Source organism: Acanthopagrus latus, chromosome 8, assembly GCF_904848185.1.
Source record: "Acanthopagrus latus isolate v.2019 chromosome 8, fAcaLat1.1, whole genome shotgun sequence".
In the NCBI taxonomy this organism is placed as follows: domain Eukaryota; kingdom Metazoa; phylum Chordata; class Actinopteri; order Spariformes; family Sparidae; genus Acanthopagrus; species Acanthopagrus latus.
The window spans coordinates 16,465,085-16,492,232 of record NC_051046.1 but is presented as its reverse complement, the minus strand read 5'-3'; the positions used below and the strand labels follow the sequence as shown (position 1 = coordinate 16,492,232).

The 27,148-nt window shown below is 40.0% G+C and overlaps 1 protein-coding gene across 1 annotated transcript; it reads left to right on the top strand.

Moving 5' to 3' along the window:
• Positions 1–48: 48 nt before the first annotated feature.
• On the top strand, positions 49–26,836 carry ptdss2 (phosphatidylserine synthase 2). The gene is made up of 13 exons (XM_037108307.1): positions 49–313; positions 860–1,219; positions 6,255–6,356; positions 10,460–10,542; positions 14,646–14,713; positions 16,480–16,614; positions 18,101–18,151; positions 18,637–18,750; positions 20,236–20,354; positions 20,585–20,699; positions 21,052–21,197; positions 21,823–22,008; positions 23,838–26,836. Exons 2-13 carry the CDS (start codon positions 987–989, stop codon positions 23,989–23,991), a joined length of 1,506 nt encoding a protein of 501 aa, XP_036964202.1. The 5' UTR covers positions 49–313; positions 860–986; the 3' UTR covers positions 23,992–26,836.
• Positions 26,837–27,148: the final 312 nt, after the last annotated feature.

Below are 27,148 nucleotides of genomic sequence, written 5' to 3'. Positions count from 1 at the left end.
TAACGTATGACTCGGAGGGCTTACTTTATTGTGATGATCTCTGTAACGGATGCAGTGTTGTTGCCTATGCTAGCTTGATCACCAAGCCGACTCCATGCCCATGTGATATGTCTGGAGTGTAACCCACGGTCTATGGTCTGGAGCGGTTTGCCTTTTTGTTGGTATAGTAGAGGCGGAGTGTAACACAGTTTGCTGCTAAATTGTGTTCTCGTCTTTCTACCAACGAAACGGATTTCAAACGCCCGTACTGATGTAGCGTTAGCCTCTCCTGAACTCATCCCGTCTTCAGTCAGTAATCCCGTAAATTCAACTGGTAAGTAACGTTAGCTTAAATTAAAAAGAAACATCTCCCTATAGCTAACGTAAGGCACACTCTGTCATATATAAGGTGAAGCAGTGGCTTTCGTAATGGTGGTTTTACGTCGGTTAATTGTTAACAAGCTTGACAGTTAACTTTAGCCTCGTTAGCAAGGTCAAATAGTCAAAAATAGCCTGCTGCTTAATAGCTAACGCGGTTAGCCAACAGCCTGCATGACATCAAAGCCTCGTACCCATGGCGGTGAAGCCGCTGTGATTTGTTTACAACCTGGACGCCATCAATTAAATACCCGTGCTGTGGCTCTGTCCGAAAGTGTTCGCCATTGCTCACACTAACAGGCTTGCCACGCTTGTTTTTCTAGATACATAAGTAGGCAATGTCATCGGAAGTCTTGGCGAGACGTCCTTACATGCATGTCTGTAGTGTGCAGTGCCGTGCTGTGCTTGGTGGTGTCCGGGAGCTATAACAACCGCAGGACGTGACTTTCAGGTTAGTCTCCTCTTAGCTAAGAAGTAACGTTCATTCCTTCGACCACCCCAGGATGCTGACAGTCACTTGGGTGGGGCTGACGCGGATGACAGTACACGGGAGCAGAGTCGAGGGATAATCAAACCGCAAAAAGGATCGACTAAAGGCACCGAGAGCGGCGAAACGGCTGGATGAAGCCATGACCAAGCCCGAGTCGAAAAAGAGCAGCGTGGCCGCGATCAACGCAACCGGCAAGTGCGCCACAGCCGCAGCCGCCGCCGAGCAGGTCAACAACGGCTCGATCGAGCCGGGCTGTCCAAGTCAGAGCCCACAAATCAAAGGCGGTGTGATGAAGCAGACCTCCAGGGAGAGCCTGTACCGGAGAAACACTGAGTGTGAGGTCTATGACGACGGAACCAACACCTTTTTCTGGTGAGTGCTTCCCTGCAATGTCAACCATGCGATTGTCAGATACTGCATGCTGCAGCAGCTGAAGTGATGGTGTTGTTTTCATTTGTGACTACCAGAAAATCAAGATTTTATTTGTGACATGTACATAGAAAGTGCATGATAAGGCATGTGTGTAGTGTCAGCTGGGTGTGTTATGGGTTTCAAGGTGAACTGAAAGACATGCCCATGACCTCCATTAATCACAGCAAATACTTATTCCGAATCTTTAGAATAATGAACGATTTGAATACCAAGCATGAAGTCGAGCTCAACTGCGTTGGTGAAATTCTGCTAATGCATAAAGATGGAGAGGAATCAAAAGGCTTACTCCATAAGGTGTCAGCCTGAAAGGTGTCCCACTAATATTTGCCAGGCTGTCACTGATGCTTTCATTACACATCACCGCTTGTTGATGACAAGGCAGTAGCTAATATCCAAGCCTGCGCCTTCAGCAGAAAGGGATCCACAACAGACTTGAAGACAAGACGCATATTTTGTCAATGCGGTAAACTGGAGGAGTGAGTTCTGTCTACACTCAAACACACACACACACACACACACACACACACACTGACAAGGCCCAGTGACGTGAATGATGCGGGTGTTATGATGTAAGGGCGTGAAGCTAGTCTGGAAGAGTGACATTCTCCTCTGCCGCCTCCTACAATGTATAGCCGCCAAGACCCTTCAACCTGTCGCTCCAGGAATATTCAAACCTGACTCAGTGAATGTGTGTTTCATCTCTGCTTTGTGTGTAAAGCAAGGGGCAGTAAGAATCTGCTAAGCCATCCAATATCTTTGGCAGCAGAGGAGTGTTCCTCCCGGAGAGAAACCTTAATGAGGATTTCTCATTACTGTGTAACAACCTTGACATCCAGGTTTCCTGTTATTTCAATACTCATAGCATTAATAGGAACTAAGATGCTAAGATCCCTTTGTCTTTTGAAGTATGCAGTATGTTTAAGGATTTCTAGTCTCATTTCTTAAACAGAATTAATGGTTTATATGCAGGTGTTTTGTTTTTTTTTGTTTTTTTTTAAGATAAAGGTAAACTCACTGAACAAAGGCAATTTACTCTTTTCCCATTGCCATTAGACAAGTTTGCCTTCCTGTTTTTGCTGGAAAAAGGGGAACAGTAGAAAGCAGCAGTGAGGCCAGTAACAGTGTTACAGTGGTTACTGTCTTATGTGATTTACTTAAGTGTGTCTTTCAAACTAGATGTCAGCTGATGTTCCAGTGCCGATCTAGTTCCGTCGTCTGAAACTTCAACATATGTCTCAGCATCGAGCCAGAAAAAGGCGATACTTAGCACATCCACCCTTATGTCATGTTTCCGTCATGGGCCATGTGGAGCTGGAGCCCATAAACGCTCATGACTCCTGCAGTGTCATTTGACAGCACTGTAAACCACAGCTTAGCACAGTTAAATTAACACAACTCCAAATCAGTTTCATCATATTATTACTCACATGAAGATAGGGTTTAATGCAGGGTTGTTGTATTATACTGCATTAGTTTTACATTTGTTTATGTACAGATAACAAGTCACAATGTAAACAGCTCTGGTTAGTGCAGCCTCTTATGTAATGTAATTGTTTGGTTGGCACTTCTAGTTTGTTATAATGGAGAACTGATAATGAAAAGTGGTGTGGTAGCTGTTAACCTTATGGTCAACTTGGAAACATGGCCCTTGCGAATCATATGCCATCTTGGATATATATGGATAGGGCCTTAAAATGATGTTGAAATGTTTTTATTTGTTCTATATGGTGATACATAATAAATATCTTGATATTTTAAATCACTTCATAAGCACTTCATAGATGCTTCAGATATCAACACAATGAGATTTCTGATCAGTAATCAGCAGTAATCTGGGTAAAGACAAGTATTAGAACTAGTAGAACAGTCTGTTCAGTTCAGAAAATGCATCACTTTTCTGTAATGCAGCCTTTAAACAAGGCGAAGACAACACTTATCATACGATATCTAAAATCTAAGACGATATAGTCACATATCAGGATAACCATATAATATCGATATTTCCAAGCTAATGTTGCATGCTGAAACCCACTGAGAACAAGTCCAAAAACTGGCAAAACACATGGAATGTTTTTTATGTATTGTGCTGATTCCATTACCACAAATTAAACCATGAGTTGACAATTTTTAAGAGCTGACACAAGAATAGTATAGTTATTGGGAGTCAGATGAACCACACGTCAGTGGTGAAATACAGGAAGTGACAGTGAAAAACTTTCTTGCCTGTGTTTCTTTTTGGCTGTGTGGTTGGGTATCTCCCAAGAGATATGCCAAAAAGCTGTCTCTGGCTGTCAAGGATGGTAAGCATATGCCATGCGACCTGCCTTATTAGGACAGAGTTAAATTGGGGGAAGTGTTTCTCTTTTTCTGAGAAAAGAGGAATAGTTTGCAAAGACCTAATATAGAACTCAGCCGGATGAACCACATTTTATGCTGGCACACCACTTTTAATTTTTCCCTAAATAGAAATACTGCCCACACATTTCAGTCCTTACAGACATCTGAGAATGCTTTGTGCATTTTGACTCAGGAAGATGTCTTGGGGTTTTATTTTAGAATGTTTTCCAAGAATGAACTCTTTAAGTTAGGGCTCTAAGTAACACCACTAGAGAGAAACTAGAGCTCATCACAGGATTTTGTCCAACAGGCGCAAGGCCAGTGAACCTGTGATCTGTAACAAATTGAGATCATGGAAACCAGAGGCCGCTTGGTTCAAATGCATCAAACTGACAGTTGAGCATGCTCCATCAACATCCTTTTCTTAAGGTCAGTACAGTCACAAACTGTATTTGTCTGGCCTATTTCAACCCTTCACTCAGTGTCAGGACAACATTAGACTATTTATGCATGTTGGTCCTTGAACTGTCCTCAACCAGTAGTTGGTTGTATCTAGGTGCTCTGGTGGTAAATTTATTTCTTGGCTTGCCTCAGAGTTGCACCAGCCTGGCATTTCCAGTGTGTCTTTTCACTCCTAGTGTTGTTATGTGGTTGTCAGGCAAGGGAGAAACCAGGCCTTCTCCTGTGTCTCTTGCCAAACAGGTTGGATAAGCAGGTAGAACAGGGAGACTTGGAGTACTGTCGCTGTGACTCAGATTCTGAATCAAAGGGCTGGCACAGATGCTTGACAGATGCCACTACTGGCCTCAATACAAAATATGCTTTTCCAAACCATTGCCTTATTGCAATAGTCAATAAGTATTCAACCACTGAAAGATAGTGTTTAATGCAATAGAAAAACGCAATATGTTTTTGAAATTGATGTTGCATGACAAGAAAAAAATATGAAAAAGGCAGGTATTTGCCTTTGCTCAAAAAGGTAGAAAACCTACTACAAACAGAATGCACCACGGCCACCGGGCCGATAGACACGGTTGCTGATGTGTGACGTATTGCGAGTTGGGAGATGCTTGGTTTTGGTTTGTTCATTTTAAAACACTGTGGTGGCTGATTGGTAACAAATTTCTGTTATAGGTAAACCTTACACCATGTTTCTGAAAACATTTTAGGTGAGAAAAAGGCATTGCAGGAACATGTTCTTGATTCATATATGATCAGCACTGCCTAGTTTTACCGTTTAGCTTCAACTTTAAGACCTTGTCTTATTCGATAATCGGATTGATTGTTTCAGTCATCATTTATCGAGACAAAATGTCAAACATTTGCTGCTTCCAGCCTCTTTAAGTGTAAGGATTGCATGCTTTCCTGTAGGTTTTAGGCTGCTGGTTTGACAAAAGAAGCACTTTGAAGTTCAGCAGCCATTTTGCACCTTCATCATGTTGCTAAAATTCAAGGAAAATTACTCTGTGATTTTCTTTAGCCGAAGCAGAATTCTTTGCAATACAAAATGATGAACATCATATCACTGGGTTAATTGAGGCTGCTGGCTGCTGTTTATTTAGTCCTCAGGGAGCCTCACAGTTCATTCGCAGGTCACTCGCACACAGTTGTGTTTTGCTTTAACTGAGCTCGATGGAGTGTTTTTGACAGCTGAGGTACTGCGAGCAATCAAACACAGGATTGACAAAAGGTACAGCATTTAAAAGTGCTTCACTGGGCCCGTGGAAAGCCTGTGGGACATCCCGAACGATAATAAATATTGGACAATTTGAATAGCCAGTCAATCTGAGCATCTCAAGAATACAATTAAAGTGTTAGCTGTCTCTGCAAATGCTCTCACTATAAACAATCTCTTTCTATTAATTCTCTTCCGATGATGTCCTCTCTAAATATCATTCATGTGGTAAGTCCTGTTAGCTCCTCCTTATTGAGAATTCCCTGGGTTATCTATTGGGTAGAGTATGTTCTTGTGGCTCCTATCAGTAAGTGGATGAATGAAACTTTGGCCCATGTGGTGAGATAAATCCACAGATAGCATGGATATGTGTCTGGACCACTGTGGTGTGTATCTGTCATCCGACAAAAGGCCAAGGTTTGCTTCCTTTGCTGTCGGGTGATATGGGAGATATGAGCATGTGGCCAACATTGTGGTCTTCAAAAAATACAAACCTGCAGAGAATTGTCAGACCACAGTCAGGTATGTTAACAGAAAATTGATGCAAAAGTTATTTTTGACTTCTTTCACCCCAGAGAAAGTAAATAAAATAAATTTTAAACTTACTCAGAAAAGTCATACGTCATTGTGTCTGTTTATTTTTGTTTTTGTTTGTTTTCTGTACCTTTTTGTACTATTTTCAGCTGAAGTAACCCAGTTTCCCCGTATACATCTGTTTTATCTCATCTCCTGTCCCTTCACTCTATTTTCTTCTGATTACTAGAGACTTTTCATCAAGCACAAGCTTTATTAAGACACTCTGTTGAATAATTACAACAGTGTTCTCAGCTCATATTACATTACATTAACTGTATTGTCTTGTGGCGTCAAATAGCATCAGTGGATTTTCTGTCAATCCTCCAGTGGCATTCATTAAATTTTCCTCTTCACAGATGTTATTAATATGCCTCTCTTTCTCTGCAGGCGAGCCCATACTGTGACAGTGCTGTTCATTCTGACCTGTGCTCTCGTCTACGTCACACTGTTGGAAGAGACCCCGCAGGACACGGCTTACAACACTAAGAGGTCAGTAGACTGAACTCGTCACTTCCTCCTCAAAGCTTAAACCCCGCAGGAACCAGTGGAGAACCAGTAGTCTCTACTTATTAGTGATGCGTTTTTCACAAGATAAATTGCTGCCAAAATGATTAATGTATTATAATATTAAATTAAAATAATCAATTGGAAATGATGATTATTTTCTTATAATATAATAATATTTATAATGTAATATCATAAATTATTATTATATTATAACATTTTATTATAATAATCATTTAAAATGAATGTTATATTATAATAATATAATGATATGTGTAATATAAAAATCATAAATGATTATTACATTATAATGACCATTTTGACAGCAGTTTATCTTGTGAAAAAGGCATTACTAATTAGTTCAACGTTTATTCTAATTTTAGCTTTTAAATGTCCAGCTTTGTTCTGATTTTGTCCTTTATAATCAGACATTCACCATAACTGTTTCTGCATCTGCTGCTCTGTGTCCAGTGGCATGTTTTGTTTGTGGATCTTTTGTGTGTCATGTCACATTGCCATTCAAAGCCTGCTAAAGAGGTCACATAACAAAACCAGGCAATGAGCACCACAGTTTATTTCACCTTTATCCCCATTTGTCATGAAGCCATACAGCTACATTGATGAGGTGCAGCCTTCACCATTTCAATTTGGGTCACTTTCTTCTTCAGTAGCAATCACCTTGAAGCTGGCTGGCCCTCTTTCAAGTCCACATGCATAGCTAGATGTAACTTTGCATCAAAAGGATACCCTGACAACCATGAAAAGGAAGAGCAGGAATACCAGTTCAGCTAGTGATTAGATTGCAATTTTTGGCATCATATATGTTGGTTGCTTTGGCCTTTTAACACAGAAAAAATATGCAACCTAGGATGTTACATAGAGACATTCAGATAGACTGAGGCGTGATTTCTCTTGTAAGTACCCAGCCTTGGTGGTGACTACTTACTGTACTTCATTTCACACAAAACGTGTAATGCCCCTCACCCACCAGGCCGACAGTCATCTAATGGCTTGTTGGCGGCTTTTTCGGCAGACTAAGCATGTTGAACCTGAGGTAGAGCCCATCAGTGAGAGGAATCACTCTGAGTGGCTGTTCAGCTGCCCAAATCATTGCACAAGAAGATAAATTGAGAAAGACAGGGAAAGCCTCTTCAGCCTTTTAGTATAGTATATATGAGTTCAGCCATTTAGTGCAAATCTGTCTTTTCACCAGAGTTATTTGCAGCTTTTTATCAGAACATTTCTTTATCAGAAGCATCCATACATAGTGAATGGTGTGAAAATGATAAGCAAATGCTGCTTTAGAATAATTTGTATATCTGCATCCTGAATCTTCTGGCTTCCTTCTTTGAATGATGAATGCAGACGAAGGTACAGAACACACAAGCTAGTTGGCTGTTGGCTGTAACCTTTGCGGTGTGTTCAGGTGCATCTTATTTGCAGAGACACGGGCAAATAGAGATGGTGCAAAAGTTGTTTTTATCTCCCACTAGTTTGTCGATGTGTCATGGCCCTAAGAAAACAATGTGGCACTCTAGAGGTCAGACAGCACCTTCCATGTCTATCTTTGGTGGATTTTACTGATTTATACTTTGACAAATTGGATATGAAGAAAAAAGCTCTGCTGGCCTCTAATTAATCAGAGCAAAGTTTTATTACACAGCCTTTGGACTAACTGGTTTCTCTCTATTCCACCAACTCCTAAATGTGTCGCAATTTGTTTGCAATTTTTGTGTCAAAGTTGAACACTAAGTGGAATGATTTTCCAGCTTTTTGTGTGTTTGTGTATTGTCTTCTCTATTGTTTCCAAAATGTTGTACACCAACCTTATGATCATCCCAAATTATGTGAAATTGCATATTTTATCAAAAACATTTAAATTATGTAAATAATGTCCATGTAATCATACCTAATTAGCTGCTTGTAGTTCCTCATAGGAGGTTGATTCTCATGATCTTGCAATCTCGCAGATCCAGCGGCCTTGTAAGGTAATGATAAAGCACCTTGAATGACATCGGTTTGAACCTATTTTTGCTTTTTACACTATTCTCTTCTTTCAAATGTGCAGTGCTCCTTTTTCAGAGTGCTATTGTAACATCTCACAAACAGGTTAACATAAACATACAACAGAGATACTAACTTTTAGAACTGACTCTGATTTGCATGCTTGGGACTGACAAGACTTTATCTTCTTTGTCAATGAGCTCCTCTCTGTTCTATCAGCTCACTATTTGGCTCTGGCAAGCGACGGGAGTCTTGCTTAGTACAGGAAAAGGCCCGCTTTGTCAAATTCCTCATGTAAACTGTAAGAACAGAAATGAATTCCTTAATCTTACAAAGAGGAACTGCTTTCATATTTTAATTAGTTAATTGTGTTTGGTGGTTTAATTGGAATAATATGAGGCGGGTCACTCACAAGCACGCTGCATAAATTATGTGCGAGTGTGTGACAGAGAGATTGAGTGATTGTACGTTGTGTTTGTGTGTCTACTGGTGTGTGTTAGGGCTTGTGGGACGGGTCTTAATAGGATTTGCTGTAGTCAGCGCAGTCCGGCTCATCTGGATAAAGACCCTGGAGCTTCTTCCTGGCAGCGGAGTACACACAGTCCGAATCTCAGTCATGTACTCATTCACACACTGTTGGATACACTCATCCTCTCACAATACTTTTAAACATTGGACTAATCGATCAGCCTCATTGCAACACACTGAATCAAATACCCTCACTTTCCCACCTACACACAATAGCTTAATTAAACACTCAATCACATACTCATGCTCCCACACTTACTGGCAAGCACAGGCTAAAGTACCATTGAGCGCCCGGTTGCTAAGCCTTTCCTGTTCATTTTAAGTTCACAGCAACAGCCGCGCCTGGTCGCCTGGGTTTCATGTCCCAACACAGCAGCCATGAAAGGCAACTACCTGACAGCAGCAGGGCCAAGCAGCAGCTGAGACAGGCCTCCATATTTATGCTATATTAAATTATTGCCCATTATTTTCCCCTCCCAGCCCTTTGTACCTATGTTCAGACAACAACCATCACAGGTTTCCTAGAACAGCTTGGATTCAGTTGGTTTTCAGTCGACAGAAAAAAATATGGGTTGTAGGTTGGAGTAGACAAGACACCATTTCTGTAGTGTCACCTATTTGTAAACCATTGTGTAAATATACAATGCACAGTACAGCAAAGGATTTCACTTTTCAGTGCTTTGGCTAAGAAATCAGTCTAGTTAGACCAGGGTTTGATAAGGCTTCTTTTCAAGTCTGTGCTGTGACTTTAATTTTCCTAAAATTATAAAACTAGACTTCCTATAACTAAAGTTATTATTAAATTCTCACGTTTTGATTACATTCTGTGGCATGCTACCAAAAGCACTACCAGTAACTGCTTGAAGAAAGAGCGATCTGCCTGGTTGAGGAGATGATGAGCAGCTCCCCCACATATCTCTCTGCAGCCTTGTATTTGTTTTTATGTCTAAAAATCCACTTTTAAAGTGTTGTGTGTTTCTGCTTTTATTAAATGATACACATCTTCTGATTACAAGGCAAGTAATCAAATCAATTATAAGTTTGAAAAATTAAATCTTAAATTGGCAGGTAATTAAATCCACCAAGGAGCTTATGTTTTCATCCTTGTCTTTTTGTTAGTTTGCTACTGAACTACGGAATACATTTCCACCAAAACTGTGATGCAGGATGTGTTTCTGCCCAGAATTAACACCATTAAGTTTTGGTGTAGATTTGGATAGAGGATCAGATTTGCACAGCAATTTTTTGGATTACTTTCTTGAGCATTACTTTCTTATGGAATAATCTATCAAACTTGATGAACAAAATCAGCTGTGTATGAGAGTCAGAGAGTGCCTTGGCGGAGTTATGCGCTCTACTGAGGGCCACTGTAGTTCCTGCTGGGTTTAATTAGCTACTCAAGCACTTGTCACATTCAGGGGTGTTAATGATATTTATTGAGATTGAAGTAATGGTGGTGATGCTCAAGAGCCAACACATGAATCAATAGCGGGATCTGTCCTAAGTGTAACATAAATTTGCTTAGTATTTGTCTTTTTCTTATTGTGGTCCTGTAGAGGGATTGTGGCGAGCATCCTGGTGTTCCTCTGTTTTGGAGTGACACAAGCTAAAGATGGACCCTTCACTAGACCACATCCAGGTAAGAAGAGAACACCTTTTCCCAGTTGTTTGAGCAGGTTGAACTTTTGCAGAGCTGTTCACTCCACTCCAAAATATGTGCCCTGTTACAGCTTTCAGATAAGCAAAAAGATTAAAAGACATCTATGAACAACTTCTAAACCTAAGTTTTTTAAAAGCACTTGTTTACAAACAGAGATATTGAAGATAGATCTCCCATTACAGGAATTGATGGGAGCCTTAGGCTGTTCAAATAGCATGCTATTATCAGATAAAGCCCAGGTGTTGAGCCTGACTTTTTAATGGCACATTGTGTATCCCCATGTTTAGAGGTAAGTGTATCTCACCACTAATTCGATCAATAGCAACATTTGAGAATCTCATGTCTAATATGAAAAGAAGATCCTCTGAGTGCTGGGAATCAATACAAATGATGGATTGCTAAATGTAATTGTCAAAATAAGGAAGACATCATGAGTGAATGAAGAATTCTGTTGAAAGCAGGTGTGGTGGTTTCCTGGCATGGATAAGGTCCAACAAAATCCCCCAGAGGAAAAAAATAAACACAAACAAGTCCAGCTCAGGTGAACATGTTTATCATATGTCATTGAAGTTTTTCCTGGCTTATAGCAGTAATATCTGAAGGACTGTGGTGTTGATTGCAGTAACTCAACACTAACTGCTAAAGATAGTTACTAAAGATAGTACATGGTATTAAACCATGGCCCTGGGGGAATTCTGTCAATTATTCAGTAGCTGAATAGTATAACAGGACACCATTGATGCAGGTGTTTGTTTCCATTTCTACTTTAAAACCATCAGTTGGGATTAGATGAAGAACTGGGAGCTTGTGTTATAGCTGGTGTGTCTGAAGGAAAGCTGCAAGGGAAAGGACAGAGACAATTTTAGGGCTCAAGACAAGCTCGTTACACTGGTTGCACTGGTGCACCTAACTTTCATAATGATAATCAACATAACTGAGGTGCACCCAGTGATTTTGATTACATTTATTAATACTGTGAAAATCATTGTAAAAGAAGAAACTGTGGTATAGGTGTGGGTAAAAAAAATGTACTCACATAAGAATCGAGAGTATTATCTCCCAGGATTCAAAATCGATTTGCAAATGTCAAAAATTGATTTTCTAAATGTTAATTAAGAGCGTGATGTTGACAGAACAAAAAAGGTAGAATTGACCAAGTGGAGCAGCGTGCAGCAGCAACAAGGTTGACAGACTTTGTGGCGATGTCAGGTCTTGCACAATGATAAGCAGCAGAGAGGCTGCTCTTCCTGCTGGACTTACTGTGTAACAAAGCAGAGCACTTATATCCACATACAAGCATGCATGCTTTCAAATTAATTCATTAATAAATAAATGCTGTTACCTTTTTAAAATAAAAAAAAGCTACAGATTGTTTATCTGAATTTCTGTTAGTGTTTCACTGGTTTGGCACAAGTCTACTGGAGCAAAAGACTTAAAATGGTGCCTCCTTTTCATTCAGTTGATAATCGAATTGAGAATGGAATTGTATTGTGAGATTGCCAAAGATTCATTGATGGAAAGAAAAGTAATTGCCAAATTTCATTACTGAGTAATCATTTCAGTCAAGGAAATTGTAATGAGCGTTTCTCACAATTTTGATCATTTTACAGACAACAATTAGTTATTTGTGAAATGTATGCGGATTAATGGTTATAGAATAGTCAATAGTGTTTTTTTTTCTTACTTTAAGTTTAAGCTTATTGTTGCTTGTATTGTTGCCTTTGATAAGATCAGCAAGGCCAGCAATTATCAAAGATTACTTTTAAGGGTTTATCAGGATTTTTAGGTGGTGATAGTTTATTGTATGTTGAAGCGCTTTTAGTTTGGCTGAGGACATTAGCCTAACTGCGACACTGTGTACAAACACAATGCACCTCTGAAAATAATTTTAGAAGTAGGGTTTTCACAAGGTCATTCATGCGCAACACTCATCTCTCACACAACATGTTTCCAACTAACTCCAGAGGGAAAGGGAGGAAGGAAGGTAGCAGGGTGTGGAGGTTTCATGGCAACGCACACTGAATGTTGTGGGTGGTTTAGAGGCATGAAGTGGCCGAGCAAGAATTCAGGCTGCTGTTGTTACATTACTTGTGCCTTCTTGCCCCCTCCTTTTGTGCATTGAAAAGACAAGGGGTTTTTGTGTGCGAGTGTGTAATAAACGACTGTCATTCTCTGTGACCTGTTGAGCCAGCCAGGTGGGTTAAGTTCTCATGTGCCTTGATGCAGATCAGTTGAATCTCCACAGGTTTATGTCCTTGGAAAAGACCCAGAGGGATTTTGAGATTTACAAACCTCAACTCTATGTGGGTTTGCTGGGAGTTTCACAGCAAACTGATCTTGCACACAAGAAATGACAGTAACAGAAACAGTTGAATCTAATCCTTTTTGTGTTTGGGCTTCAGGCTTTTACCACAGCCACCATCAGTCCTTCCATGTGACTTCCTCAGAAAACGTTTTAATGGAAACCAGATTATCTCTAGCAATCCCTCTGAATGTAGCACTCAATCATTACTAAATTTCTCTCTATCCTTGGTAATAGAAAAGAGAAAACACGCTATAATTTATGTTTTATGAACTAGTACATTTTAATATGATTTAGGGAAATATTAAAATCACTGATCCCTAGCAGCTCATTATGTCCAGTCATGATGTGATTCTTAAGCCATTTATTCATTATGTGTTGGTCTGGATATTAAGTCAGGCATGAAAATCACTCACCTTTCAGTGAAATTCGCTGTTTTGAAACCAAAATAGGTGACCGACGTGAATCGTGTAGATCCGATGAGAAAATGTTTTTTTTTGGGGGGGGGGGGGGTATGGGCGGGACATGGAGGTATACAAGAGACTGAACTGCGAATTTGTGTGCCTGAGGGGAGCCTGGAATTCGATAAAAACTTTTCAAACATCTTTACAACTCATTTTCAAGACGTGTCGATGATGCTGAGGTGAGGGGACGGACTGGAGGTTGAACGTAAAGTAAGTTGCATTGTCTGTCAGACAGACAACAAATTTGTCTTCAAAATCTTGATATCCGCAGATGAATTGATGGACTGACTGCTGTGATCAGCTGTTTCCTGGTTTTAAAACTCCCCTGCTATGGGTCGCACAACAGTGCACGTCATTGACACCTCTGCGCATCTCACGCAGTGGCCCATTGACGTCTCGGATTTAGTTAGCAATGGAGGCAGAAAGAAAGTGTACCCCTCAAGGTGTCAAATTGGCGGACCAGAACAGACCTCCAATATACTGCCCTCTGTCTAAATCCGGGGACCTAGCCGCAAAAAGGACGGCCAAATTGGCGGCTCATTGCTCAGTATAAAAACGGCCATCAACACTGCAGGCACACAGAAGTGCACAAGAAGAAGGTGCAGGTCATAGCATCAACACACAGTGTAGCCAGCACCTTTCTTCCAAGCAGAGAGACAGCGACTTTTTTTAAAACCCGTATTCATCTTGTCAAAACACGTTCTTTAAGGGCTTGCTTATTTCATTCTGCGGCAGATTGCGCTATTAAAGTTGGGCTGTTGCACATGTCGTGAGAGAAGTTGTCAGTCTCATTTCTTATATAGCATAATGTGACCATGTATAGATATATACTTTATTATACGTTCATACTGTCTTGTAATTCTGCTTGATTTTTCTCTCAGATTGATGCTTTTAAATATGAAATACACAAAATTTTCTTCCTTTTCCCACGGACTCCCCAAGAGGGATCGTATCCTTCTCACCTTTTTCACCCCTGACCTGTTTTCATGCCTGTTAAGTGCATCAGTGAAAAGACTAAATGTCAAGATCATGGCAGGAAAATAGAAGCTGACATGACATAAACTTGCATTAAAATTCTTCATGGAGTGTCGAGAGGGAAATTCTTGTAAGTGAGGGAAGCAATAGAGAAATGTCCAGACTAAAGCATCGCTCTGTTCTACTCTAAATTTTGTAACATGTACATAATCTTTGATCTGTCCTCTTCAACAACTTGAACCATAGTAATTCCCAGATGTCATCCAACAATTTTGAATTTGTGGAAGTGACACACCGTGATTTGTTGCTTCAACTCTCACACTCACTTTCTTTCCCTGTAGCTTACTGGCGATTCTGGCTTTGTGTCACCGTCGTCTACGAGCTGTTCCTCATCTTCATCCTGTTCCAGGTGGGTGGATGAGAAATACTTATGTAAGAATATTCATTATCAAATGTGAAAACCATGGGATGTCTTCTCGACTGTTTTGGTGACATGGCCCAGAATGAGCAGTACATCTCCTCTGACATTCTTCTCTTGAGGATCATGTTGACCTCTGGTTATATCTTGGATTGTGTGCAAACTAAAGTAGCTACATCCAGAAAAAAATGTGTTGAAGCATCTATAGGCATTTTAAAGAAGGATTTAAAGTGAAACTCTCGCCAAAAAGCAACCTAGGCTTTTTTTGTGAATGTATATGAGTCAAACATTCGTGTAAAAGCATAATTACGACGAAAGGGGCACTTTTAAGATTTACTGTATTTTTGTTTTCAGGTCAAGCTCATTTTTAATGGGAATGCTTGGGGCAAATTAGCAACAGCATCAAAAGCTATTTTTAAAACACTAAGAAGGCTCGACACAACATGAAACTTTTCTCGTAGTATCACCAGGGTATCTACACATGAAGCATTGAAAACATTTTTTGTGTACACAGAGTTTACTAAAAATAAGGTTTTTGGACAACTCACGTTAGCAGATGTTTCCTCTGCTCGCCGCCATCCTGCCAGTGAGAAGTGTCGATCTCTGAACGCGTGGGTACCTGGAGGACAGTTAAGGTGGATCGCTCTTGATGCTTAGTTCCATATAAATGCACGGATAATTTGTTGTTTTTTCATTAGCGAGAAAACAGTATTGACTCTCAAAAAGCCAGAAAAGTCACATGAGATATCGCGTGGATAGTTGTAGCCGGAAGACAGTAGCGTTCCACCTTAACTGTCCTCCAGGTTCGGATCGATTCGGAGATCGATACTTTTTGGCTGCCATGTTTGTGTTTAGCGGAACAAGCCACTGCTAATGTGAGTTGTTCAAAAACTCTTTTTAGTAAACTCTGTATACACAAACAATGTTCTCAATGCTCATGTTCATGTTTAGAGACCCTGATTATACTACAAGCAAAGTTTCATGTTGTGTCGAGCCTTCTTACTGTTTTAAAAATGGCGTAAATACGATAAATCTTAAAAGTGCCTCTTTCGTTGTAATTATGCTTTCACATGGAAGATTGAATCATATACATTCACAAAAAAAGCTGGAGTTGCATTTTGGCGAGACTTTCACTTTAACACTGGCTGAAATTTGGGATGTATTTGGTTGAGTCAATCTCTGCTACTTTATCTGCTGTTATCCTCCTACATCTTGAACCCTGGAAGCCTCATTGCGCTCTCTAGACTTAATTAAAATGTTTTGCCAGACCCTTTTAAAGTAGCAATACTTCACAGCTGGCAGACAGTGTCTTCATCAGGGTCACTGTTGAAAAAGTTTAAATACTTAATCCATCGACCTTCTTTACTCATCCAATAAACATTTAACTTACAGCTTGTAGAAAGCCTCCATTAAAACTGTAATGTGCCATAGAGATGCAACAAAGAGATTGTATGGAGAGAGTTAACACAATTGATTCAAACAGACTGTAGAGAGATGTATATCTGCCGTATTCATAGAACTGTAAAAGTCTGTTTTTCTATTGTTAATAGAAATTATTGTCATGGTTGTTTTTTTTTTTATTTGTTTTTTTTTATTACTGCAGTTTCAAAAAAAATCTTGATTCTAATTCATAATAAAGTCACTTTGCCATGTGCACCTTTCAGTTATCGTACCTGTATTTGCATGAATGCTCCTTTCAGGCAGAGTGAGCACTAATACTAGATTACATATGTACCTTCTGTACCCCTGTTATCCAGACGGTGCACGATGGACGACAGTTCATGAAGTACATTGACCCCAAGCTCGGGGTGCCCCTCCCTGAGCGTGACTATGGAGGAAACTGCCTCATGTACGACCCCGGCAACACCACCGACCCCTTCCACAACATCTGGGTGAGAATATTTATCTAATTTGGTGTCACTTGCACACGTTTGTTTTTCAGCTGTGAAAGTTTTGATTGGGGCAACAGCATTTTGTTTGAAACATAGTTTGAAGATGCACTACCATTCATACTCCTGGTTAATAATAGGCCACCTTCCAAGATTTTTTCTGACTTGGTGCTGTCCCATTAATAGTAAGGAACTGACCCAGATCTTAAATAGAGTGGTAGTCTAAACACGTCTGAACACAACCTTCTTCATTACTGTGAAATTACTGGAAACCTCTTTCCCTGCTTCATCACCTCATCCATTCACACAATAGTCTTCCCTCCCTCTCTCATTCTCATTCTCTCTCTCTCATTCTCTCTCTCTATCTCTATATCTCTATATCTCTATATCTATATCATACACTCACACAGATATACAGTATAACGTTGTCATGCACTGACTGGCTCCAGAGGCTTGTGTCTGGTGCAGATTGTAGCCGACAGTAGAGCTGAGCCTTTTTACCCCCTGGGGTAAAGCTGTCTGCTGCTGCCATGACCCAAAGCTCGTCTCTACTGTTGGCCTGATTACAGTCTCCGAGTGGGTCAAACCACCACATCTTCTACTAAATTACAGCCAGTCTATGTGATTAATCTTTCTAAAATGTCAAGTTATGACCAGATATTAAGAAATTATTTGTATGTGAATTACAACGAGAGAAAACTCAATATAAATGCAACGAAATTGAACAACGTAACAACAAATGGCAGAGAACTGGTTTTGGACCTGTTATATTTCTGTACTTTACGATGCACAGCCAAGATTTGTTCTATTCAGTGACCCAGTACTCACTCTGCTCATTTCTGGTTGATACCAGTGTGAACTAGATGTTGTACTTTATTAGGACATAGAGAGGTGTAATTAAGAGTGGAGCTGCAACTGATGATAAGTTTCATTCTTGATTAATCCTTTGGTCTACAAAATGTCGGTAAACAGGGAAAAAATGCCCATTTCTTAAAGCCTGAGTTGATGTATCTGTGTAGCTTGATTTATTCCACCAAATGTCCCGAACTATCATACAAGACAAAAAAAACATTAAAATCCTTACATTTGAGAAGCTGGAACTAGAGAAGTGTTTTGGCACTTTTGCTTGATAAATGACTTAAATAATGAACTGATTATCAAAATTTTTACAAATATTTTCTGTCCATCGACTAATTGTTGCAGGTCTAGTTAAGGGACCTATTTTGAAGAGCAGTTGATGTTTGAGTCTCATACCCAACTCATCAAAAACTGACACTTTGGGTTGTTGGCCAAACTGTTACATTTTTAACAGTTTCTTTAGAGATAATACAAATTTATGTTGACCAGCTTTTGGCAAAGTGACATTTAAAAATGAAAGTTTACTTGATTGTGTGACAGATGTTACATATTAAATGTTTATTGTGTGCTAGTACTGAATTTGACATTTTTTTGAAGAGATCTTAAATCCACGTCGGTCTATCGTTTACAGGACAAGATGGATGGCTTTGTTCCAGCTCACTTCCTGGGATGGTATATCAAGGTAGGTGGAGAGTAGGATGAACATGACTGAAAATTATACACCTTTGTGCACTAATTGACTGTCAGCTGTCCTGTTACTGTCCAGTAATGTATTTTATTCTTTCCTGTCAACAAAGAAATCCTTTATCTTGTTCTTTTTTCCAAAGAGTAACTGAACTGTGTCAAGTAATCCACCCTTCACTATCCCTTACACTATCTAGGAATGAGCACAAATTCAATACGAAGTATAATTTCTGTATAAATACAAAGGTGGATGATTGAATGATTTTTATTTAAAAATCTATCCTTTAAAATGTTATCAGTCTTTTCTCTATAGAATGACAACCAGGGTCCTCAGCCTGCTTTCTTCAGCACTAGTGTGCTCTTTTCCATTTGCAGCAATGGAAAATGTTATGTTTCTTCTTGTGGTATTTTGCTGACCTCCTCCCACTCCACACCATTCTCCTCCTCCTACTCACACTCCCCCGTTGCTCTTTTCTTCCTCAGACGCTGATGATTCGGGATTGGTGGATGTGTATGATAATCAGTGTCATGTTTGAGTTCCTGGAATACAGCCTGGAGCACCAGCTACCTAACTTCTCAGAGTGCTGGTGGGACCATGTATGTACAAATATCACCGCTCTTTAATTTGTTTACCTAGGATTCATCAGGTGCTTCCTGAGCAGGGAAAATATTACATTTCTTAGCTTTCAGTTTATTGTCATGCAAATTATCAACTTAAGGTAATGATGTAGAAAAGTAAAGTCGCAGAGTAAAAAGTAAATAAAAGTGTGAGGCACCAACATGTTTGCTTATTCAAGTAAATGCAGTACAATTCCTTTTTTGATTAGGGACACCAAATGATACATGCCACGCAACTTTCTCTACTATACACATTTTTTTTTAAGCTAACTTCATCTGACAAAGACCTGTGTTTAAATTCCGAAGGACTTTCATTAGTCTTCACTCTTCACTATTTTAGAAATTGACTTATTAGGGAAAGCAAATCCAGAGCATGTATTTGGATAAAAAAGTGAAATAAATGAATAGAGCTTGGTAGCTTCTCCGATTGTATGTAAAGTATGAAAAGAGTGCAGACTGCAGTTAATATACACCTTTACAATCAATGTGGCTTCAGGTGTGTTTGTTCAAATTTGTCCACATCAGATAGAGATTCATGTGAGTCACTGTGAGGCCAGACCACGACCTGCAAACTTGCACAAAATATGGCATAATTGTGGAGAACTGCAGTACAAGGAAGAAAGCTGTTAGAAATGTGCTTCTACTGTGACTGTCATAGTAAAACCTGCAGTTTCTGCCCATGAGCAGCTGCAAGTCGGCCCTGTTCTTTTTTTTTTTTTTTTTACGAGCTGCACAGCAAGACAGACTGGTAAACTCCTCACCAATCTTGTGCAAAGGTTACTGAACTTCTGAGGCACTGCTCTGCAGCGCAGTGACTGGTAGAAGCACAATATGGAGCAGTGTCTTACATGAAGAGTTGAGGAAGTGCTGCGATTTTGTAATATCCTGGCACCTCATGCCTGCGGGTGCAGTATTAAAGCAGTTTTTGTTATTGAGATTTATGATGACAATTAAATGGTAATTTGTGTGTATGATAAGAGCCATTTATTATACCAATTGGAAACCAGGCAGGAGAAGAAGTGATAGCAGGGGTAATCATGTAAACACTTTAAGAAAGCAATAAGAGTAGCATAATAGAATGTAAACAGACAAATTGTAGTTGTATAGTATTATACAAGGGATAAACTGTTTACTGTAAAATCATATTAAGTAGACTCAGTTGAAGGTGGTTACTTATTTACAGTGAATATAGATTACAGTGTGAATATCTGTTATAAAAAAGAAACACTAAGTTATTGTGCCTCATAGGATTTACATTCAGATAGTTAAACTCCATAGTTTTGAAGACTTTTCTTGCAGCCCCATAGGTTGCAACAACACTAATTGGAGAGTTGGAAAGATGTCAGTCAAGAACAGACTGAACACACCCACACAGACTGAAGAAAATATCTAATCTTACAAAAGGATAACAGATGTGTTGAAGTGTTACCCTTTAATGAAGTTTGTACGTTTATCTCTCTCTAGTGGATCATGGATGTGTTGTTGTGTAACGGTCTGGGGATCTACTGTGGCATGAAGACCCTGGCGTGGTTGTCAATGAAGCCCTACCAGTGGCAGGGCCTGTGGAACATTCCTACATACAAGTACGACTCCAAACTTGCTGCGTTAAACACACACACAAAAAAGAATTGGCAGGATTTACTTCATTTCAAAATGTCTGTAACATTGTTGACCATGAAATTTAACTTCTCCACCGGAAGTTTTTCTTTAACCTTTGTACTAACATGAATTAATGCAGTTGTATTGCTCTTTTATTTACAGGAATACCTACATTGTTATGCTAGAAATGTATCTATTCATCTGTCACTCCCAGGGGGAAGATAAAGCGTATCGCATTCCAGTTCACACCATACAGTTGGGTGAAGTTTGAGTGGAAGCCTGCTTCAACTGTTCAACGCTGGCTGGCGGTGTTAGGCATCATCTTTATGGTAAGAAGCATCCTGTTTTTATGTTAAAGAATGGTCTTGGGGTCATAGTGGCAACAAAGAATGATATTACAGTACAATGCAGTTCTTGTTGTTCCTGTTGTTGTTCCTCTTCCTTTTTCTTCTTCCTTCTTTCTCCTCCTCCCTCCTCCTCAGTTGATGAATTTGTGTCAGCCATTTTCATACTTTAACAGAAATGGTTTGTGTTATATAAACCACCAACCACAAATGTAGAGTAGATATACTTACATTATCGTCGCAGGGCATGAGTAATGTTCCTATTCTGTTATCTTTACTTTATTATATTCCAAGTACTGATTTGCAATGGGTGTTATTTTATCTGCGCCTTTCTCAGTTCCTCCTGGCGGAGCTGAACACCTTCTACCTGAAGTTCGTGTTGTGGATGCCTCCTGAACACTACCTGGTGCTTCTTCGCCTTGTCTTTTTTGTCAACGTGGGAGGCGTAGCCATGAGGGAAATCTATGACTTCATGGATGACCCGTGAGTACCAGCAACTTTGTCCCAATCTTTCAACATTTTGAAAAACACTGTTTCAGCAAGAAATTGAATCTCTTTTTGACCAAGAGTGCAAATAATTCCCATTAGTGTTTTTAGCCAACCTATAAAAGGACATTTAAATTCTGTATATAGACGTTCCACTTGTGTCAACTGTCTCTACAGACCAATAAAACATAGATTTGCTGTTAAGTGCTAAGATCTGCTGCACCAAAGACCAGCAGCACGGAGCCCACGTGTACCAGTGTGCACTGCACGTGAGGTTGTTGTTGGCAAACTCACATAGCAGCTCTGGGAGTGAGTGTATTCACTTGACTGATCACATCTGCCTATCAAGAGCAAAAATTTCTGCTTGTCTGACAAATATTTAAACACTACTGCATTGCATTGACAACACTTTCTGAGAGGGCCAGATTAATTTAGTAATTTCTTAGAGGAGATTTGTAAGGTCCCTGTTGACACACACACTAACACTCCTACTAGAACCCAACAAAAAACCAGTCCGGTGCAACTTATTATAGCCCACATCAAACTGCTCCACAAAACAGTAAAAACATCCTGAAACTTTTATTGCTTTTCCACAACACCATTATTTTCATTTTCCCATCAGGAAGTTCCACAAGAAGCTCGGCCAGCAGGCGTGGTTGGTGGCAGCCATCACAGTGACCGAGTTCCTCATTGTGGTCAAGTATGACCCCAACACCATCATGCTGCCCATCCCCTTCTCCGTCATGCAGTGCTGGTTTTTAGGAATTGTCCTCATCGCCACATGGACTGTGTGGCGGTTCTTTATCCGGTAAGAAGCGGGCAGGGCCAAGGGGGGGGATGGGGTTAGGCTGGAAATTAAGACATTGTTGAAAATTGCTATTTTTTTTTTACAGCAAGCTTCAACGCACTTACATTCAAATAATAGGAGGAATATAACAAACCAGTTCAGTTAGTCTGCTGCTGGATGTTGAGCCATTTGTACTCAGCTGCAGCACAGTTTAATTAAAATAATCAATTCAATTTCATGAATGTTTTTTTTTTTTGTTTTTTTTTTTTTTTTATGTGCGTGTGATCCCTATATTTGAATTTACTTTTCTTCATGCAGCATTTATTTAAGATGACCTTTGGTTTGATTGACCTTACCTTAGCATAGCCTTGCCCCAGCATGTTAAGCTTCTCGTCTATTTTCTCCCCCTCCATGCCTCCCTTTCTCCTTCCTTACTCCCTCCTGCTCTTGCTCAGCAGTAATGTCCATGTCCAGTGAGGTAGGTATAGGAGAGAGGCACTTTGCCCCGTCCATACCCTCCTATTAACAGTGTTGTATTTTGTGTAATTTCTCCTCTTATACATCACTGTTTGGATCCACAACTATATTAGTCATAGATATTACTCCACGTGGATCCTTGTCCTGCATGGCACTTTTTAGTGTTTTGCTGTGGTGAATACGTCATTTCTCCTTCACATCATTTTTATTTTCAGTTGCAGTTGTCAGTAAAGTAACACCGAGGACAGACAGCCAGCTTGTGCTGACAATGTTGGTGTGTTAGACTGGGAACACAAGGGTCTTACTGAGTGAAACACACACACTATGTGTCAGTCAGCATGCAGGCTCCTCCAACTGAACTACCTGTCATGGGATGAAAGCCAATAAGATCGGCTCTTGCACTTTTCATGCATCTCCTCCATATTACTGTACAGTGCATCAAAGACACCAAACACTAAAAGCATGCTGTTTAATAGTCACTCAGACCTGGGTGAGTATTTATACATAGTCTGGATTGTGTGTTTAAGCTTTGTTTGGTTACAGGGTTGGCTTTGTCCCAATAGATGAGCACTTTGATAATCGTTTTTAAGATACACTCAACATTGTCATTGTTGGTCGAAGTTGCAGCTGCAAAGCCAACCCCTCTATCAGTCCACACATCTTTAAACAAACAGACACAGTTTGACCCAGTTATACAGGTTCAGGTGTTTCATGTCCCTCCCCCTCATATGATACACTGCATTAGCATCAGCAGACCAAGGTGAGTACTGTGGGGATGTTTCACTTCACATCCATAGATGTTGAAGAGTTTTGGTGCTCCACCTTTAAGTGAGGTGGGGATTCTCTGATTGAGGAGGTCTGACTCACCTTGTCTTGATTTCAGACACATAAATGGCAAATCACCTGGAATGATATATCTTTAACCACCAAATGTAGGAGAGGTAGTCAGATCAGACATTTGAATCAGTTGTTCATGACCTGTAGAGTACTCAAGCAAATTGTCACCTTTTGATCCTTGTTTTGATGAGGTATAAAAACACAATTACCCCATACAGTACACAGTATTGTAATAAGTATTAAGCTCAGAATTGGAAAAATATGACAGTTACATATTTTATATTTTCTGAAGAAATTGCCTCAAGGCCCAAAATGACATAATGAGCACCACTAGTGGTCGCGGTTGAGCACCTGTCGGCCCTCAATACAGGAGATGGAGGCATAAGTCAGAACACAACACTGCTCAGGATGTCTGTACTCCTCTACATCTTCACTTAACAGTCGTTTCCTTACATTGGACATTTAAAGGCGCTCTCTACAGAAATGAGCTGACTCCCTATTAATAACCTGCATACTTTCCTTCTATCTTCTCACAGCGACATCACACTGCGTTACAAAGAAACCCGACGACGCAAACAGGAAGTCCCCACAGACCGGGAGCGTCCCCTGGGCAACGGCAGCACATCCACCCCGTCCGGGCGGAGCAAGCTGAACGGAAGCTCGGAGACGGTGCGGCAGAGGAAGTCCTGAGGTGGCGGACACGAGTCGTAACCGGTCGGTCAGCAGCAGCAGCTGGAAGGGGGAAGGATGAAGTTTGGTGGGAGAAAATGAGAAGACTGAAGGAGAATCGTGACTCAAAAGACGCATGTATAGGCAAACGGATGGACACGTGTATGTGCTGTGTAGATTGTTTTTGTGCCTATGTGAAACCAAGTAGTCATTCAACCAAGGCGAGGGGTGGAAGGGGCAGTTTTCATTCGTTATTGTCTTACTACAGGGATTTACCTCACTATTTCTTAGGAACATTTGGGAGAGTATACACAGGACAGGATACCTTCTTTTTTTGCATTATTTATACATTACTTTGGATGTTGGGTGATGAGGTAAAAAAAATAAAAAGAGAAAAGGCTGAATCAAAGAGAGGTAGAGTAGAGGAGGAAGGCATAAAGATGACCAGGGAAGTAGATAGACTCTGGACCAAATAATTGGCAGCAGTTTCCATTTTCTCAGCTGCACTTTGTCTTTGGAAAGACAAGAGATGAGCATCAGGAAGATGTCCGCCACTGTAAATATGCTTCGTTCTGTGTTGCGCAGTCACACCAGTGCAGGTGAGAAAAAGGAGAGTATTGGGATTTTTTCGTAGGTGAGCCGTTCAGTATCAAACCTGGGGTTTTGGCCACAATATTGCCAAGCAGGGGTTAAAATGGAGCTTCGTTAGTAATGACACATTTCTGTTAAAAATAGTTAGGGTTTTTTTTTTCTGTTTTTTTTCGTCCAATTATTCCAATGCATTTTTGACAGTTTAGAGTCTTAGATTTGGTCACAGGCTCCTAATACATCGTGTACATGTGGGAGACTTTAATTTACACTTCAGGGTTCATTTCTGGGAACAGTGAGCCTCAGGGTCCTTGTAACTGCTGGGGATCCTTCCTCAGTCCGCCACAGAGAGGGAAAAAAACCTCTCATGCTTTGTTCTTGAAAAGAACGACAAGTTAGTAACAAGAAAAAACAAAAGATGTACCATATTCTAGGTATTTAACTGCTGATATTATACATGATATATGGGATATAGTTTGGGTGTGTTTTGTAGATGCTTTGTTATCTCTGTCGTTATTTCTTTAGGGTTAATTGATTATGAACACTAGATTGTACTCAAGTTCCTCATTGTAAAAACGAGGCATTGAGAAAATTTGCAGCACTCTAATGAAACACATTCATGACAATCCCACACCGACGGGAAGCTGTGCTCCTCTCTGGCGGAGACATGTTCACCCACAGCAGCACGGTAACAAGTGGCAGATGTCTGGATGTTGCTCCGCTCCAACACGACTGTAAATAAGGCAGATAGCTCGTTCAGTCACATCAGAACAAGATTTAATATGATTCTTTTTATGCCAAATCTTTATTTATTTTATTTTTTTTTGTATTTAACTCTTAATTTTTTATTGAAATGTTCTGCTGTGTCTGAATCGGTTGAGAAAAAAAATGAAAACCAAACTTATCTCAAGATGTGGAGGCGAAGGCTTAGTTTTGGTTTGGGTAGAGAAACAACCTTTCCAGCTCCGTGAGGTTTCCTTATTGCACATGCACCAAGCCAAAGCTTAGATCTCTTTTCTTGCTAAAGCCATAAATGCCACCCAGACCCATTTCAGCCACTCCAACACCTCTTTCTAGATTCCTTTTTCATTTCAGCTAAAGCAGAGTCCCAAAGACATCCCAAGACAAATTTACTAAGGTAAAAAAAACTGGAGGCCTCAATAAAATTGAATGTCTCTCACTTTAAATCCGTGGAATCATCTTTTCCATCACAAATTTGTTAAATAAAGAGCTGTAATGATTAGTAGATCAAGATTACAGGACGGTTAAACAAAGAGTCAAGAAAATGATCAGGCATGGTTAGATCTTATAGTTTTTCATATATCAAAAAAATAAGCTTTACATGGAAAAAGAAAATCTAACATGGTCTTTGTTCTGTCCCTGTGTCGCTGCTGTCAGAGAATCATTGTCTGTGTGTTGCTCATCGTGTCCCAATGACTACATGCTACCAACTAGATGAAATCTGTGAATCTAGCACCAAAATATCCTGTTATAAACTGGGCTGTTTAGTAACTTTCTTGTGAATGTAATGCAGCAGAATCTGCTGTTCAAAACGAGAGGGTCTTGTAATCATGCATCAGTTTACTTTTGCCATAATCACTGAAGTGTGTCATTTCTGCAAGGCTGATTCTCTGTTACTTACACAGGCCGCAACTTTCACCCTCTTCTTTTGAACACAGCGACTGCTGTGCAAATTTAAAAACCTTAAAAACGATGTTTAGCTTATACGTCAAAGTTTGTACTTGTTATCCTGTGCTGTGCTAATTCCGTCGCTTGCGAACTTGGTAAAAGTTCATGAAGTCTGCTGTTCTCTTCCTTTCTCAAACAGATGCTTTTTAGTCGCGGGCTGGGGGGATTCACTGTGTACCTGTGTCCATGCCTTGGATTGGTCGAAATGCTTTCATTAGTAGATTTAAACCAACCCAAGTCATGAATTTGCACATCATTCTCTGAAATCACAAAATAGTGAATTCGGAAACTGAGGTCATAATGAGCTGTGGAACCTAATTGGCGCCACTCTGCCCAAATAAGGAACTTTTTCCTTAGGTGCATTTGAGGGTTTGGGTGTAGTATCACTTGCAGCCACATGAGGGCGGTAGATGTGTAATTACTGTCTGCCCCCTGTTATTGTCTCCTTGACAATTTGCAACTTGCTGTAAAAGCCATTTTCAACTTGGTTTGTGTAAATGTGAACATGTTCAAGATCATTTAAACTGAAATATGCTGCTGCACCACATAATTTTATAACGTTTTCAATAAAACCAACTGAAAACTTGAATGAGGTCAGCTTGATTTTTAACAAATCATGTCCGAAGGAGGCAAATGTGTGTTTGGATTTTTATTTCAAACATTATATCAGTTGCAGTTATGTTACAAAGTACAATCAAACTGCAGGTCAACAATTAATCCTTACTGCAGGAACTGTGGAAGCGAAGAGGCTAAAACAAAATCTGTATCCATGATGGGAGCTGAATATTTTTCAGCTGTGGCTCAGGGGTTGAGCAAATCAGGTGAATTTCTGGAACTTCACAGCAAAAAAAAATGTTGTGGCATTCTCCTGCAGAAGATGTACAAGTTTTCTTATACCCAC